This window comes from Chelonia mydas, chromosome 1 (genome assembly GCF_015237465.2).
Source record: "Chelonia mydas isolate rCheMyd1 chromosome 1, rCheMyd1.pri.v2, whole genome shotgun sequence".
NCBI classification, from domain to species: domain Eukaryota; kingdom Metazoa; phylum Chordata; order Testudines; family Cheloniidae; genus Chelonia; species Chelonia mydas.
In genome coordinates, this window is record NC_057849.1 from 222,883,140 (window position 1) to 222,900,156 (window position 17,017).

The window sequence follows — 17,017 nt, forward strand, 5'->3', positions numbered from 1 at the left end:
GAGGGGGGAAGTGAAAAAAGAGGCCATAAATACAGCGCTCAAAACTATAGCAAGCAGGCTTTTCTGTTTCCTGATTTAGTAGTCTGTGTTGTCTGAAAATAAAAAACTTGCTGCAGCAAAAAGACTGGTAGATGCTCACGTTTCAGTCCCTGGCATTTAAAAGAGTTGAAAATGAAAATCAGTATCGAAAACAGCACAGCTATGTTTTTAAATGCCTATATTGTATGCCTTGATCACAAATACCACAACACAGGCCATAGACTAATAAGAGAGTGATGTTCCCTCTCCCATTTCTAACCCTTCAACTAATTTTCCCTACTTTCACAGCCACATGGCTCTGAAAATGACACAGCACAAGAACTTTGTGAGAAAATAATCTTACTCTCCTCCCTTCAAGATCCTAAAAGCTGCCTTATTCCAGCTCACTGTCTACCACTAACCATCCACTCCTGTTCTGATATCTCACCTCATAATTCTTAACCATAACAAACATTTGAAATAAGATGTCTTATACATAGACTACCCGCTCACATCACTTCTAATGTTCCTTCCCCAGTTATCTGTATTTTGTCTAATTTTGATCGTTAAGTTTTCTGACAGGAGATCTAATAGGAAAGTGAATAAAATGAGCAAGGATCCCTTCATACCTGGGAGGTTGGAATGATTTTCATTACTTTGAAGCTAGGGGTCTGATTCTCCACTCATTTACACTTGTGTTAATCAGGACTAACCACAGTGAAGTCAGTGGAGCTACCCTAGTGTAAGAGAATGTGGTCTTAAGCTTCAATTCTTTCAGCTGCCCTACACAGGAAGACTCCTCCAATAACTTGAATGGGCCTCAGTATGGGCATGTGAGTCTGCTCATGTTAGCAACTCTTGTGATTTCTACTAACACAAGACTGGCATAATGGAGAGCTGAAATATGGCACTAGAGTAAGTTAGATCCCAAATAAACTGCATGTGGCATCATTACAGTATTCAGCTACTCGTATACGTTTTATTTTGTAATCTATTAAGTATATTGCTCCATATGTAAATACAATGGTTTCATACTGGAAGAGAAAGACTTTTATAGCTAAACTTGTAGACTACTAATAAATTGGTGAAATCAACCAGCCAAGTTTGTGTAGCTGAACAAACTAAATATTTGATAATTGCTGTAAATTGTGACCTAAGATTAAATCTAAAATTATGCAGCTTTGTATGTACTTGCTTGCATATCATTTTACTTGTAATTTACAATGTTTAAAAACAATTGAAATTTGTGCTTTCATAAATTGTATTTCTATTTAATGCATATCATGGAATCCAGAAGTTCTGATTTTTAGCAAGTGCTACTTATCTAGCCAGTTTTTGATAGGCTTTTGATTTACAATTTAAAGCAGCATGAATAAATAGCTGGCTGAAAACATCTCTCTGAAAATATGAGTCACAAATGAAATAAGTTAATATTTGGTAATAAATGCTGCAAGTGATAATTGCTTAGATTCTGATTGGTTAAAACTATCCAGGAGAGAATTTCTTCTACATACAGTATTAAGCAGCTGAGACATAGTACTTCTTATTTGTACATTTGAATGTTAGTAGTAACATGAAAGCCTAACAGATGCTTCTCAAAGACAAACAAGCCCTATCCAAATGCAATTTAATAAAATAACATTCAAGCCCCTTACCTGAGCATTGCTGCCTCCTATCTGCAGGAGTTTGTAGCGAACTGGATAAAGTAATTCTACTGTCTTGTCATAATTTCCATTGTCAAACTCTACCAAAGCCTGGCAAAGCGGCAACCCCAATTTCGGAGCCAGACCTAGCTCATGGTCTTCACGAGGTGGTCTGCAGAACAGGAAAGAAGTTAACTGCCAATGAGCAGAAGGTCAGACTGCAGCACTTGTACTCCTTTTCGTGCTGTTCTGTCACCTCCTGTTGGAGCAACTCAGGGTATGTCTATATTACCCGCCGGATCGGCGGGTAGCGATCGATCCACCGGGGGTGGATTTATCACATCTAGTCTAGACACAATAAATCAACCCCCGAGTGCTTTCTGGTCAACTCCTGTACTCCACCGCCGCAAGAGGCGCAGACAGAGTCGACGGGGGAGCAGCAGCAGTCGACTCACCACAGTGAAGACACCGCGGTGAGTAGATCTAAGTACGTCGACTTCAGCTACGTTATTCATATAGCTGAAGTTGCGTAACTTAGATTGATTCCCCCCCCCAGTGTAGACCAGGCCTTAGTTCCATTGAGTTAAAGGAATAGTGATACACGGAACAAAACCTAACACACATTAGGTACATTTTGCTAAACAAATCCTTATTTGCTGTAACTTTAAAAAATCCTGAAATCTCGCATATTTTAATTAGACAAGTGAAGACATCCATTCCATAGTATTGTTACCCCCATTCAACCTGAGTAGTTAGCCAATCATTGGAGCCCTGCAGGTTGTTTCTATTAGGAGGAGAAACTGATGATAAAGTCAGGTATTTCTTTGAGGGAAACCTGTTTATTAACAAGAATGTACAGAAAGCCCTGTTTCCCCAAACGCAGTAGGAAACAAACATAAAACAGGAGGCATTGCTCAATATTCCAAGCCTCTTTTTTCAGCCAACACTCTACCCAACAGCTCTCTCAAATTTCAGGGTCACACTACAAGTGATGCTTTGGATGTCTTTGGATTTGGGTTGCCTTCTCTAGCTGCCTGTCTCTTTCTCTCTCACACACAGCACACAGACAGAGAGCCCTCTCCATCAAAACCCCCATACCCACATAGCTCAGCTCCTGGACTTGCATGTAGCCTATGTTTTGGGTGGTGGCTACTATTGTTTTTCAGCTATCTTACTTCAAAAGGAGCTTAACTGCTTCTTTTGTTTATCTGAATGAAAGGCAGCTATTACTTCCACCAGCTCAAACACTTTTCACCCATCCCATTATACATCTACAGTAGAGAATTTTGGGTTTTTGCACAGTGATCCACCCAAGAAAGAGGAATAGAGTCAGCAGGTTAATGCCGCAGTGCAACAGATTATGAATCCAGTTTGTCATCATTTCCCAGTATACAACACAAACAAACAAATTTAAATTCTTTCTGTTTTTGGAATATAGATTTTTCTTTATAATTTAGTACACATAGCTGCTATAAATTAAAGCACTTTCTTAGCTCTAGATGTATTATTATATCACAGTTAGAAATCTTTATAACTAGATAGACAGAAACACAATGGAAATAGAGTGCTGAACTTACATTACTGTATTCAGTTGAGGAGTTTGAAAAAATAGCTGACTGTTAGCACTCCTAAACTAATTGGAATGTAAGCTGTTTGGGCCAGGGACTGTCTTTTTGTTCTGTGTCTGTACAGCACCTAGCACAACAGAGTCCTGGTACAGGACTAGGGCTATGCTAATACAAATACAAATGATAATAAAGTGGAACACTACGTTTATGCAATGTCACAAGGATAAAAGTGAATATCCGATGTACAACTGCAAGCATAGTATTTACAAATATATCTAAAACTTCCAACTCATCCCACAACTATAACAATCTTTGAAAAAGCAAGCAATGAGTATATGTGCCTACTTCCCAACAATGGCCTGTTTCTAAGGGCTTGTCTACACTGGCACTTTACCGCACTGCAACTTTCTTGCTCAGGGGTGTGAAAAAACACCCCCCTGAGCACAGCAAGTTTCAGCGCTGTAAAGCGCCAGTGTAGAGAGTGCCCCAGTGCTGGGAGCCGTGCCCCTCATGGAGGTGGGGTTTTTTGAGCGCTGGGAGAGCTGCGACTACACAAGCCACGTTAAAGCGCTGCCACGGCAGTGCTTTAACATTGGCAGTGTAGACTAGCCCGAAGACATTTCATGCTAATCATCAAACCTGGAGGACAACAACAGCAATATAAATAACTAAATTGTTCTTCAAGATGGGATCTTCAGAAGTGATCAGCTTTGGCCTAAATCTGCTCTCCTGTTGGAGTCAATAGTGTAGTTCCCGTTACTTCCATTGAAGTTAAAGTTAGGCACTTTTGAAAATCTCATCCAGTTTAAGGTTTTCTAATTAAGAGGCTATAAAAACGTGATTTATAGCTGAGTTTAAGATGCAGACTTTTTGTTTTTTTTAAATGGCTATTTACAGAATTATGGTGTTTGGTGCCCACACAAAAAAATCTTTCTGTATTTATACGTTTCACAACCCTCATCTCTCACAAGGAAACCACAAATACGGGACACTGAATTTAGTTTCTTCAGTTAATCTGAAAAGACTAGTGCAGCTAAATATTCCAATAAGAGGAATCAGTCCTTCAGTTCATGAAAACATAAGTGTGATACCCACCAGAGTACACTATTATATGGATTTATTTGTTGTTGTTTTTTTATTTTAACTTTCAGCCTCAAAATGTATAGGGTAGAAAAATAAAAATAACGAAAATAAAGGGCTGGAGGATTAGAATTGTATGGCTATTCTTTAAACAAACAAATAATTTCTAATATAGGTAACGTAATTTTTATATTCTTGATGTGAGTAAACAGTCCTATTACCCACATTTTGGCTTAGTAAAGATGAAGTTTAATTTTATATTTAGTTTTTCAAATATGCATATTCATATCAATGTTTGTTTTCTAAAGTAAATATAGTAAAATTACATTTTATAATGCTTCAAACAACTATTATAATGCAGAGCAGTTACAACAATGTTACAATGAAGATGTAAAGGTAGATGTGGACAAGCAGATGAAAGCACTGTGCAGAGATTGGCAATACTAAGTATAAATTCATTAAATATTCTACAAATTTTCCATCTACCAATGTTTAAATTCTATAGCACATATACTTGGTATCTAGAAGAAAAAAAAGGCTGTCACCATCTGATAGTAGCAAGCAAACCAGATATTACTGTTTGGTAGCTTTACATTTCTCACATTTTCTTCTTGATCTCTCAAAGCTTAAGTGGTCATTTGCATATGCACCAGTGCTGTTCTGCTCTTTTGTGCAAAACAATACCCATCACACTTGATATTAAGATTCCATTTATAAATAGTTTCTAAAAATTGCTAATTGGCTAATAGGTGTCAGTCTGTTAGAAGATTGTTAGAGAGAGTCCAAGAGACCAACATATTGCTTGTAACCATGGCTTATAATCATCTAGCACAGTGGTTCTCAACCAGGGGTCCAGGGCCCCCTAGGGGGCTGCGAGCAGGTTTCAGGGGGTCCACCAAGCAGGGCCAGAATTAGACTTACTGGGGCTCAGAGCAGAAAACCGAAGCCCCACTACCTGAGGCTGAAGCCTGGGGCCCAAAGCCCTACCACCCAGGGCTGAAGCTGAAGCCTGAGCAATGTAGCTTTGTGGGGGCCCCTGTGGCATGGGGCCTCAGACAACTGCCCTGCTTGTTATCCCCTAACGCCAGCCATGGCTTTTGTATGCAGAAAAGCAATTGTTGTGGCACTGGTGGGCTGTGGAGTTTTTATTGCATGTTGGTGGGGGGCTCAGAAAGAAAATGGTTGAGAACCCCTGATCTAGCACACCTTCTGTTGTACTTATAACCATCTTTAACACATACTACTCGTGTCTAACATCTATCGCTCATATCACACCTTTACACACCATTTATAACATAAAGCATTACCACAGTAACCTTGCTGCCCTATTTTGTTTGGGTTTAAATGCCACTGCTGTCATCTTTCTAATGCTATGTATACACTATTTTTAATGAAGATTTGTTTTAGCAAAATATGATGATCATTACTCTTCTGAAAACTGACAGACAAATCACAGGCCCTTTCTTCCGTAAGTGAAAAAAGTTGTCATTGTAGATAGCTGCCTCTTTCCCAGCCTGTCTATTTCAGGATGTTCTGTGGCACCTTTACATATAGCCCGTAAGGGTCAGAAAGAGAAAGCAATGACTGACTCAGACTGTACTCTGAAGAAAGAAGGGAAATCAGTTTCACGCACAGAAAAGTTGTGTACATAAAACAAAAGCAGGAAAAATGTAAGAGTGGAATGCCATTCTTATACCTCCTGTCATGATGGTCAATATAAAAATAAGAGGAAGAAATTTATATTTTAGACATAAACAAGGATGTGACAAACATTCTATTTTGTATAGATTTATTTTGTATAGATCTATTTGTATAGATGAACCAAATTGTGCCAAAATTATTTCCACAGCGCTTTCAGCTCAATATCATGTTAAAATGAAACAGTAACTCCTCACTTAAAGTTGTCCCAGTTAACATTGTTTCGTTGATACATTGCTGATCAATGAGGGAACATGCTCATTTAAAGTTGCGCAGTGCTCCCTTATAACGTGGTTTGGCAGCCGCCTGCTTTGTTCACTGCTTGCAGGAAGAGCAGCCCGTTGCAGCTAGCTGGTGGGCGCTTGGAACCCATGCTACCATGACCGGAAGCCCCCCTATCAGCTCCCCGCTCCCCTAAGTTCCCTGTGTGGCAGCCGCCCAGCAGGCTATCAAGTGCTGGCAGTTCAGCTGTCCCTGCCCATACTGCCATGTGCTGCTCCTGCCCTCTGCCTTGGAGCTGCTCCCTGAGCCTCCTGCTTGCTGTGCGGGGGGTGGGGGGGAAGGAGGAGGGGAAGAAGGGGGCTAATGTCAGGGTATCCCCCTCCATCCTGCTCCTGCACCCCGCTTACCCCACCTTGCATAGAGCAGAGGGGACACACGACAGGGACAGGGCTCAGGACGGGGGAAGCTTCCTGGCAGCAGCTGTGGTCTCAGCTTGCTGATCTACTTAACAAGGCAGTGTACTTAAGAGTGGGGTCAACATACTTAAAGGGGCAATGCGCATCTCTCTCTCTCTCTCACACACACACACACACCCACACACACAAACACACACACACACACACACAGTGTTTCTCTGTCTGCCATGCTGTCTCCCCTTCCTTCATTCGTGCTGACTTGTAGAGAGTGAGGCTACATTAATAACAATGAGTTAACCCTTTAGGGCTCAGCCAATTGCAAGTTTATCATTTAGCAGTAAGGCATTCCCTGGGAAATATGCCACGCTCTGACTTCACCACCTCAACCAAGCTTCACAATCATCATTGCTGTGTACCAGTATTAAATTGTTTGTTTAAAACTTACACTGTGTGTGTGTATATATATATATATAGTCTTTTGTCTGGTGAAAAAAATTTCCCTGGAACCTAACCCCCCCACTTACATTAATTCTTATTGGGAAATTGGATTCGCTTAACATCGTTTCACTTAAAGTTGCATTTTTCAGGAACATAACTACAACGTTAAGTGAGGAGTTACTGTAATTCATTGTATGCTTATAGACATTTTATAGATATCTCGTAATGAACACTGATTAAAATTGGGGCATTAGGGCAAAAAGGGCCTTTACAGGTAGTTGGCTTATTTTGTGAAGTTTTCTTAATGCTGTAGAAGAAAAATTCCACTGTTCTGATATGAACAGTCACATCTCTAAAGTACACCCACTGTAAGGGAAAAAAGTGTCTACAGGGTAAGGTGCCACAAGCACTCAAACTCACAGCACCTACGATGCTCAGACAATGATGCTGCTATCTGACAAGATTAAATACCCAATCTATACATTAAATGCCCAGTTTAGATACACTTAAAATCAAAAGTAATAAGATTTGCTAATCTTAACGTCAGAAATACGACCCTGCTGAAACCAGAATTTCTGGTTAGGACATCCTAAAACAGAAAACAATAAATTATGGTACTTAGCAAACTGGTAGAAATTAATTATTATACTAATATGCCTTGTGATAAAAAAATATTTTAATTCACCTGCTTACTTGGCAAGTTCATGAAAAGTTGTTAAGAGCTCATTGGTGGTTTTGTGGTCTTTGACCCCTAGCAAAGACATGAGAATGTGGACATCATTGAAAAGCCAAACATGATCTTTGGTGTGCTTCTTTGCAAGAGGGAAAACGTCATTCCATCTGTCTCCCACCTTTACACCTAGGAGTAATATATATGATTTCAAATAAAAACTCCACATGCAAAACCATACCTCTTGGCATATACTCCCAGTTTAATTCAGCATCATAAGATTTGATTACTAGTTTAAGAAACCACCTCTGGACCTGAGTCAAATCTCTTTATTGATCATCTCCAAATATACCATCTGTCACTGATATCCTGGATCCCATTAGATAGGGATCAGGCCTAATAATAGGATAAATCAGAGGCGGATTATGGGTTTGTAGGGCCCTGGGCCAGAGCAAGTGGGGGCCCCTCCCCACCCCTTCTGCCTGCAGTCCCCCTGCTCCCATCCCCAGCGCTCCTGTAGGGAGCTGGGTCAGGGTGCAGAGGCTTGACCCGCTTTACCTGCCTGGCATTCTGGCTGAGGTGCAGAGTCGGGATGCGGGGGCTTCCCCCAGCATCCCGGACAGGAATGCCAGGAATGCCAGGCAGGCAGGGGGAGCAGGGCAAGCCCCTGCGCCCCGCTCCCGCTCCCCAGCAGGAGTGCCGGGCAGGCAGAGTGCATCATGGCAGCGCCCATTTTTCCAGGGGCTAATCCGCCAATGGGATAAATGGGATAAATGACGTCCTCCTGAACATAGATGAGGGAAGATAATGCCCAAAGTCACTATTCTGGATCTGTGTGGGGCATATTATTACTAAAGCACACTGCAGATGAGTGCACCATGACTAGCTGTGAAAGCTCTGTGAAAGCTCTGTGAAAATTATTTACAACTATGATGATGTGGGGACAGTCTGTCTCTTATGAATGCTGGTTGATATTACGAAGTTGTACCATGAAATTGCTGTATCAAGGAAAACCTTTGTATGTGTATCCACCATGAGTGGGCAGAGTTGTGTTATGTCTTCCCCAGACCCAGGACAATGGGAAATACTTAATGTTAACTGAGGTGCTTTGAGCAGGCAATAGAAGGGCCCAGATAGTTTGCACAAGCTGGGAAAAGATATTTCCTCCTTGGGTGTGGGGGAGATTGGAGCACTGGAAATTTGCCAAAAATCAGAACAAAGAAAGCCAGGTGTTGGAAAGGTGGCATATAAATAGGGGATGCTTGCTGTGAGACACACAGGAGGCAAGCTGGCCTGAAAGACTCCATGAGGAGCAGCAACCCAGAAGCCTGATGGGGCAGAGAAGGGCAAGTAGCGTTTACTATGAGCAGATCTGTGTATTTCTCATGCTATTAAACAAAGACTCTTAATGTGTTAGTAAACTATGCAAAGGTCTGTATGTGTTACATGCTTTACAACCATCATATGCCCCTACCCTGAGAGAATTAAACTGTAAGCCAGAGGGCTCTTAACTTTGGTGGGATTCTGGGACTGGGTGTGTGTAGGTTGCTGGGGGGGGGGGGGGGTCAGCACCGGTCCTGGGGACCTAAGGCATAGGGTTACCATATGTCCAGGTTATTCTGGACATTGCCTCTATTTTGAGACTGTGTCCTCTGTCCGGGCAGATTTTTCAAATAACAGGAAATATCTGGGATTTTTGCAGAGCAGATATTGCAGCTCAGAAAGCGCCCTGATTGGTTCGCTTCCAGATTGGTCCCTCCCATGTATCCACAGCTGATTGGTCCATTCCTCTGCAGGCACAGATTCTGGATCCTGCCCACCCAGGTCCCGGCTCCCAGCCCCGGGGAGGGGGTCCTGCAGGAAACTGCTGACTGATGGTTGTAAGTCACTGGATCCTGGGCTTGCGCCAGTCACCAGGGAGTGACACTGCCCCGTATCTCCAGTGATCGCCCCTCCAGCACCCTTAACTATATCCCCTTCCCCGCCCCCCCAGCAGTATCTTCTTTTGGCCAACCTGAAATATGGTAACCCTACAGTAAGGCAGGTGAGCTGATGAGCTCTATTTCCATGAAAGGATAACAGACTGAGAATCAGCACCAGGATATGTGCCACACACACCAAGGGAGGAAACACTACTGCAGCCTATTGAGATCCAGGGAAGCTTAAAAACACACAGGAATCCAGAGGAATTCCCCTGACAGCAGTCTATTGAGGATATGTCTACACATACACAGGTCTACACATATACATGTCTACCCTTCACCCTCGCTGGGTCCCAGAGCCCAATTATCTACACAGCAGTTTTCAGCCTGGGGCCCAAGCCTAAGTCAGCTGTCCCGAGCCAGCATTGGGTTTTTTATCCCTGTGTCGATGTACCCTGAATGACCAAAAAGAAGTGCTTGACTGGATCTGTGACAACAACTTAGGAGATGAGCATTTTTTTTCTGGAACTCTCGCTTCATCTTTGTGTTAGAAAGTTAAAGAAAAGACGGATGGCTGTTTACATATTCCCATGGAACTTTTGGAATGATTGGTACTATATTTACATTGACTCCTTATTTCCATCAATATCAAGATTAAGAACTAAACATTAATGTTGGCTTGATATTTACTAAAAGAGAAGTTAATGGCTTTTTAATAGCTTATGCATTTGATCTTTTAACATTAGGTTGAAAAATGAGATCTCTGGGGACAAGGGAAGTGAAACTTGCCAAAAAAAGAAAAATGTGACCTTTATTAATTTGGTTGAATGGAATACTGTACTTGCAGGAAAATAATAAACTGTAGGGAGAAATAAAGGTAATGTTCATTAGTATATACTTAAAATTCACCTCTGAAGAAAAGCATCTCTTTGAAGATTTCTTCTCTAGCATAACCCACTGCTCAGACTCGCTCTGTATATTTACCTAAATCTTCACCTGTTGCATTTTGGAGGACGAGCCTTTCACCTTACTCTTTTAAGAAGAATGAGTAGACTAAAGCAGAAACTAACAGCTTTCTTTCTTTCACCTTCCAACTGAAGCCGGTACAGCATGGAGCAGTTATCTAGCACAGCTAACATACTTCCATTTGACAGGCATGCAGGAGCAATCTATGATCAAAAGGCATTCTTATGTTGCATTACCCATATTTAAGTGGAAGTTAACTTACTTTGACAGTACAAAATTAATTCTATCCTCTTACTCTTCCAGATATAATTCTTTTTTAACAACCCAAATTGCATCTTTCAGAAATACAGCAATCTACAAATAATATTCATATTATTATTTTATCTGTGGTGTTTTTCCATTTATAAAATCAAATAAAGTATGTGTGAAAACTACCTTTTCTACAATCTCTGATCGCCCCAAAATGGACCATAATTACCTCTATTACTTTGCAACAATCACTAGGTAGGACACGATATTTTTGTAAAGTTTAACACCAAAACAGGCATGAAGAGACCTGTTATACAGATTCCTGGTTAATTTGCTGTGGATTATTTTAGAAAGATTCCTCCAAAGTTCAGACAGCAAAAAATTTTAATAAGTCACCTAGAAAAGAAAAGACATGACTAAGGAAGAAGAAGCCTAACTAGTAACTGGATTGATAATTAATCTATGAGATCTGATTTTAATCATGACAGTTTAGATTTATAGAAAAACTATTTTACATAATGTTAAACTTTTAAAGATTATCTCTTTCCCCCCATACCTCCAAGGCATCTAATAGCAACTATGGCAGCCTGACTAAAGATAGCAGGATATGAAATTGGAAAACACTAAAAATATTTAAATAAGATGTGGTATAAACAACATTAAATATGATGGTTTGAGATAAAGGGGTTTTTAGCATGGGTTTAGGATGATCTCTGTAACTTCATTTGTGATTTTGCCAGTTGAGTTGAATAGTCACTCTAAAATGCCAATTAAACTTTTCAAAATAAAACCAGAAAATGGTATCACACCTTTATCTATTTTACATCAAATACAAAATGAGGCATGTGCATACCATTTCAGTTGAACAATGTCTTTTCACTACACCAGAAATGGTTTATACTCACACGATTGTCATAAATTGTCAAAGCAGCCTCACAGTCTCCCTGTAAAACCAAAGGAGGATTGTGTAATGACCTTTAGGATACAGTGTCCATAAGTGACTGCTAGAGTTCAGTAATAGCAAATTTTTAAAAGAATATTGGTGATCCCATCAATAAATGTCCATGTGCAACATACCCAGATTAGATATGGGAGAGGTGAACAAGTGGGTACCTGATTATTATTTATTATGTGTATTATAGAGTCTAGGAAGAGAGTACCTCAAGTCATATTACATAAAAAGCAATTATACATAAACATAAAATAAACTCTATAGTTATCTTGTGGCTTTCATCCAAAACTCAATCAAAGAGCTCTGAATAAATTTAAAGGAAAATTCAATGTGGATTAATACTAAATTTACCAGGCAAAAATTATCATGGAAATCTCATTTCAGTGGATATGCAAAACAAATGCAACATACAGTAAGTGTTGACATATGGGTACTGGGAGTGGAGCCGCAGGAAGAAAAGTAACTTGGGGAAGGTTTCAATAAAATAAGGAAGGGGTTTGCTTTAGTGTAAATCCAAAGAAAACATATATTGCAGCCCAATAGATTCGGGATAATATACATATATTGGTAAAGAATTTCAATAGATCTTAAATATTTTTAAGACTAGGAATTTAACAGCAGAAAATCTCTCATTTCTTTAACATAGTGGCCCTATTGGTCCCTCTCATGTAATTTTTGCAAACTCCAGACTCTTACATTCTACTTGTAGGAAAAATTTGTACATAATTCAATGGGAATTTTGCATATGCAAGGACTACAGAAGTGGGTACATCTTTCTATCTGAAAATTAATTTAGAATTTGCTTTTAATATTTAATTTTTGCATCACAGTAATTTCTCTATATTCGCATACAGATTATTTTAGATTTTTTCCCCTCTAAAATATCACTTTTAAAAACACTTTAGTAAAGTACCAAACACCGCAAATTATACTGCAGTATATTCATAAAAAACACCCAAATATTAAGAAGGGAGGAAAGCAGACCATACCCTTTTTGTCAGGTCTGCCTGTTAATATGAGAATATTCATCCACCTGGAGCATATAGCATATAGATGTAGAAGTGTGCTCCTTCCTACCTTTTCAATAAAATACAAAACCCAGTGCCAGTAATTATGGCAAGAAAACACGTCACAGCACTGAGAAGAGAGAGAAAATATTTTACTTCCAATTTAAACTCTGATTTAAACAGATCCAGGGCATCCAAATCTGAAGGCCTAATAAATCAGTGGATATTACAGCCAAGAAGCTTAAACTGTTGTTCCAGTCTGAAAACTGACAACAGCACACTCTTCTTACTCAATAGACTTGCTCTATGTGGATATGTAGAGAGACACAGATATGGAACCTCACAATTCAAGTTCTACAGAGCAACTTTTCAGAGCAGAACTGCATTTAGACTCAGACTCTACCTCATTCAAGGGCACCTTTATTGGAAAACCTCTACACAGACAGGACTAACTTCACACCTGCCTTTCCAGCCATAGGCTGACAGCATAAGGTCAAATACTGCTCTCAGTTATACCAATGGCATATTAGTCACTGAGCCCATGGGCCCCATGCCCAGGGGCCCCCACCAACCGTGGGGCCCTGGAAAAGATCCGCTGCAGAAGCCCGGAGCTCCAGCCATGAGGCAGGCAAGGTGGGGGAAGTTCCCGCACCCCGACCTCGCTCTGTGGCAGCAGCGCCAGGCGGGGGGAAGCCCCACCCACAGCGCCCCTGACCCCATCCCCGGGGAAAGCTGAGGGACGGGGGAAGCTTCCCCCGGCCTGGCAGATGCCCCCGGGCAGGAGAAGCCCCACCCATCCCCCGCAGAAGCTGCAGGGCAGTAGGGGAAGCCCCCATGCCCGACCCTGCTCTCTGGCAGAAGCGCCTGGCGGAGTGGGAGAAGCCCCAGCACCCTGACCCTGGTCCCCCGCAGAAGCGCGGGGGGTGGCGTGGGAAGCCCCAGCACTCGGACTCCAGTTGTGGCCCTGGGACTGGAGGAGCTCTCATTCCCCACTGCAGCCTGGGACTGTGGCAAGGGGACAGAGCTTCTCCAGTCTTGGGGCCTCAGTGTGGGGCAGAGGGGAGAAAGAAGCAAAAGGGGTTGCAGGGCTGCAGTAGGGGGGCAGAATGGGGGGGACCCTGGATGGAACATGGGCAGGCCCCATCCCCAGGGAAGGGGCAGAAAGGGGTGGGGCTGTGGGTGAGGCCACAGGCAGAAGGGATGGGGAGGGACCCCCCACTTGCTCTGGCCCTGCGCTCTGGGAAACCTTAATCTGCCTCTGATTATGCTGGCACAAACCCACTGAAGACAACAGGGTTGCACCAGTGTAACAAACAGGAATCTGAATCCACAATATATTGGTGGCAACTCATAAGAACATAAGAACTGCCCTACTGGGTCAGACCAATGTTCCATCAAGCCCAGTATCCTGTCCTCTGACAGTGGCCAATGGCAAGTGCCCCAAAGGGAATGAACAGACAGGTTATCATCAAATGATCCATGCCCTGTCACGCAATCCCAGCTTCTGGCAAACAGAGGCTAGGGACACCATTCCTGCCCATCCTGGCTAATAGTCATTGATGAACCTATCTTCCATGAATCTATCTAGCTCCCTTTTGAACCCCGTTATAGTATTGGCCTTCACAACACCCTCTGGCAAGGAGTTCCACAGGTTGACAGTGCGTTGCGTGAAAAATACTTTCTTGTGTTTGTTTTAAACCTGATACCTGTTTATTTCATTTGGTGGCCCCTTGCTCTTGTATTATAAGAAAGAGTAAATAACACTTCCTTATTTACTTTCTCTATACCACTCATGATTTTATAGACCTCTATCATGTCCCCCCTTAGTTGTCTCTTTTCCAAGCTGAAATAACTCAAATAAATACAATAATCACAGACTCTAAAATGGCCTATTCCTGCCCAATGGAGAAGTTAAAATTAACCTTATCTCTAAAGGGACAGAGTGCTCATTTTAGTGGTGACTACTACAGTACAAACCTCTGAGATGTGAGAGAGTTCTCCATATGTTAGCATTTTATGTTGTTTACATACGCCAGTGGTTTATTGTAACTTGTTTAATATTAAACTACAACAAGGACTCTACTGACTCAGGTTGTTAAATGTTAGACATAAAAGTGACATTAGAAAGTTTGGCCTATACAGTAATTGGTTCCAAATGTCATGCAAATAAGATTATGGGGTCCCTTCCCTATGAATAAAATGAAGCTTCTTAGTGCTGCATAGGCTAACCTATAAGAAATGCCTAAGGGAGGGGTGTGGCCTAAGTGCACCCCTCAAAGGGATTTACGCACCTAAATCCAGACCGGTGGAAGGTGCCTCCTTCAGCTTGGGAATCACAAGCATGAACCCTCTCTGGGAATTAGGTGCCTACGTCCTTTCTTGCAAAAAGCTGTTCTACTTTTTACAAATAATTAAAGTCATTGGGCCAGAGAAAGAGTGAGAATGACTGTATAGTGCAGTGGTTAGGGCACTCACCTAGGATGTGGAAGACCTATGTTCTAACGAGTAATTATTTATATAAAGTGGAACAGCTTCAACAGGAGAGACTGAGAGAGATCTACCCCAGAACATCCCATAGCCGAGCAGTTAGGGCCCATTCCTGGGAGGTGGCAGATCTGGGTCCAAATTCCTGCTCCATATCAGGTAAAGTGGGGATTTCAACCAAGGTCTCCTAGATCCTCGGTGAATGCTCTCACCACTGGGGTAAAGGCTGTAAGAGAGTGGCAGCACCTCCCCGCACAGGCTGCATTTTATGCAAGGCCCAATCCAGTAGGCATGCTCTGAGCAAGCCTGCTGAATTGGGCCCTGCAGGTGAGATAGGTAGGGCAACCCTAGTCTGAGGATCCTCCTGGCACTTAGGTGTGAGCTAGATGCCCAGGCATCAGAACACAGTGGGGCGTGAATATGCCCAACAATAGAAATGTAGGTTCCATGGGGACGTTACTGCAGAAACTTAGGCACCATGGGACTTTAAGTATCTACAAGGTTAGGCGGCAGCTGAGAGAGGGTTTTCAGGATCTAAATTTTGGACTTCCACTTTGGTTTATTTGGACAAAGGGTAATATTTTCTAAAGCATCTTAGTGACTTAGGCACCTAAGCTCTGTTTTTAAAAGTGACCTAGGACTTTGGGGCCTAAGTCACTCAGGTGCTTTTGAAAATTTCACCCAAATTTTCTATTTATAGTTCATTACAATTTTGTTTGTTAGTTTTGGTGCCGTGTTTTTGTTTGTTTTGTTGCTGTTTGTCCTAAAAGTTGATCAGCAAAGGGGAAAAACAAATCTCTCTGAAATATGATATGCCTGAACCTTGAGGGAGTGCTCAGAAAGCTCTCCATCCATAATACTAATCTTGATATTGTAGATTTCTAATTTTTAAAAACAAGCAGAAAACAACCCCAAAACTCTTTAGGCCTTCTTGATACAACTCTGCTCTCTGAGTATAGAGGAACTGTCAATTGCAAGGATAAAGCTCATTCCTACAGCAGACAGACCTTTCTTGGAGCAAACTCCTGTGGGTTGTAAGAACCACCACAAACTTCACCACCTTCTGTTCCAATCTACACACAATTTTCTGCCTGAGGAGAAAGAAAGAAAGAAGGAAAAAACCCACATGACAGATGCTGATCATGTTGTTTAGTGCAGTGGTTCTCAACCTTTCAGACTACTGTACCCCTTTCAGAAGTCTGATTGGTCTTGCATACCCCCAAGTTTCACCTCACTTAAAATCTACTTGCTTACAAAATCAGGCATAAAAATATAAAAGTGTCACAGCACGCTGTTATTGAAAAATTGCTTACTTTCTCATATTTACTATATCATTATAAAATCAATTGGAATATAAATATTGTACTTACATTTCAGTGTATAGTATAGTACAGGCGTTGGCAACCTTTCAGAAGTGGTGTGCCGAGTCTTCATTTATTCCCTTTAATTTAAGGTTTCACATGTCAGTAATACATTTTAATGTTTTTTAGAAGATCTCTCTCCCTATAAAAGTTTATATATTATATAACTAAACTATTGTTGTATGTAAAATAAACAAAATGTTTAAGATGCTTCATTTAAAATTAAATTAAAATGTTGATCTTATGCCGCCAGCCCGCTCAGCCCGCTGCTGGTCTGGGGTTCCGTTCACCTAGGCCAGCAGCGGGCTGAGCGGGGCCTGCAG

The 17,017-nt window shown here is 41.5% G+C and overlaps 1 protein-coding gene across 1 annotated transcript in view; it reads right to left on the minus strand.

Moving 5' to 3' along the window:
• LOC102943847 (tetratricopeptide repeat protein 38-like) overlaps positions 1 to 17,017 on the minus strand; it is a 31,163-nt gene continuing 14,146 nt past the window's right edge. The window contains exons 3-7 of the mRNA XM_043546818.1: positions 11,796 to 11,834; positions 10,763 to 10,844; positions 7,777 to 7,942; positions 1,674 to 1,833; positions 1 to 1,416 (exon numbers count right to left, since the gene is read on the minus strand). Coding sequence (XP_043402753.1) covers positions 1,339 to 1,416; positions 1,674 to 1,833; positions 7,777 to 7,942; positions 10,763 to 10,844; positions 11,796 to 11,834 — 525 coding nt within the window. The 3' untranslated portion in view covers positions 1 to 1,338. The remainder of the gene's footprint in view (positions 1,417 to 1,673; positions 1,834 to 7,776; positions 7,943 to 10,762; positions 10,845 to 11,795; positions 11,835 to 17,017) is intronic.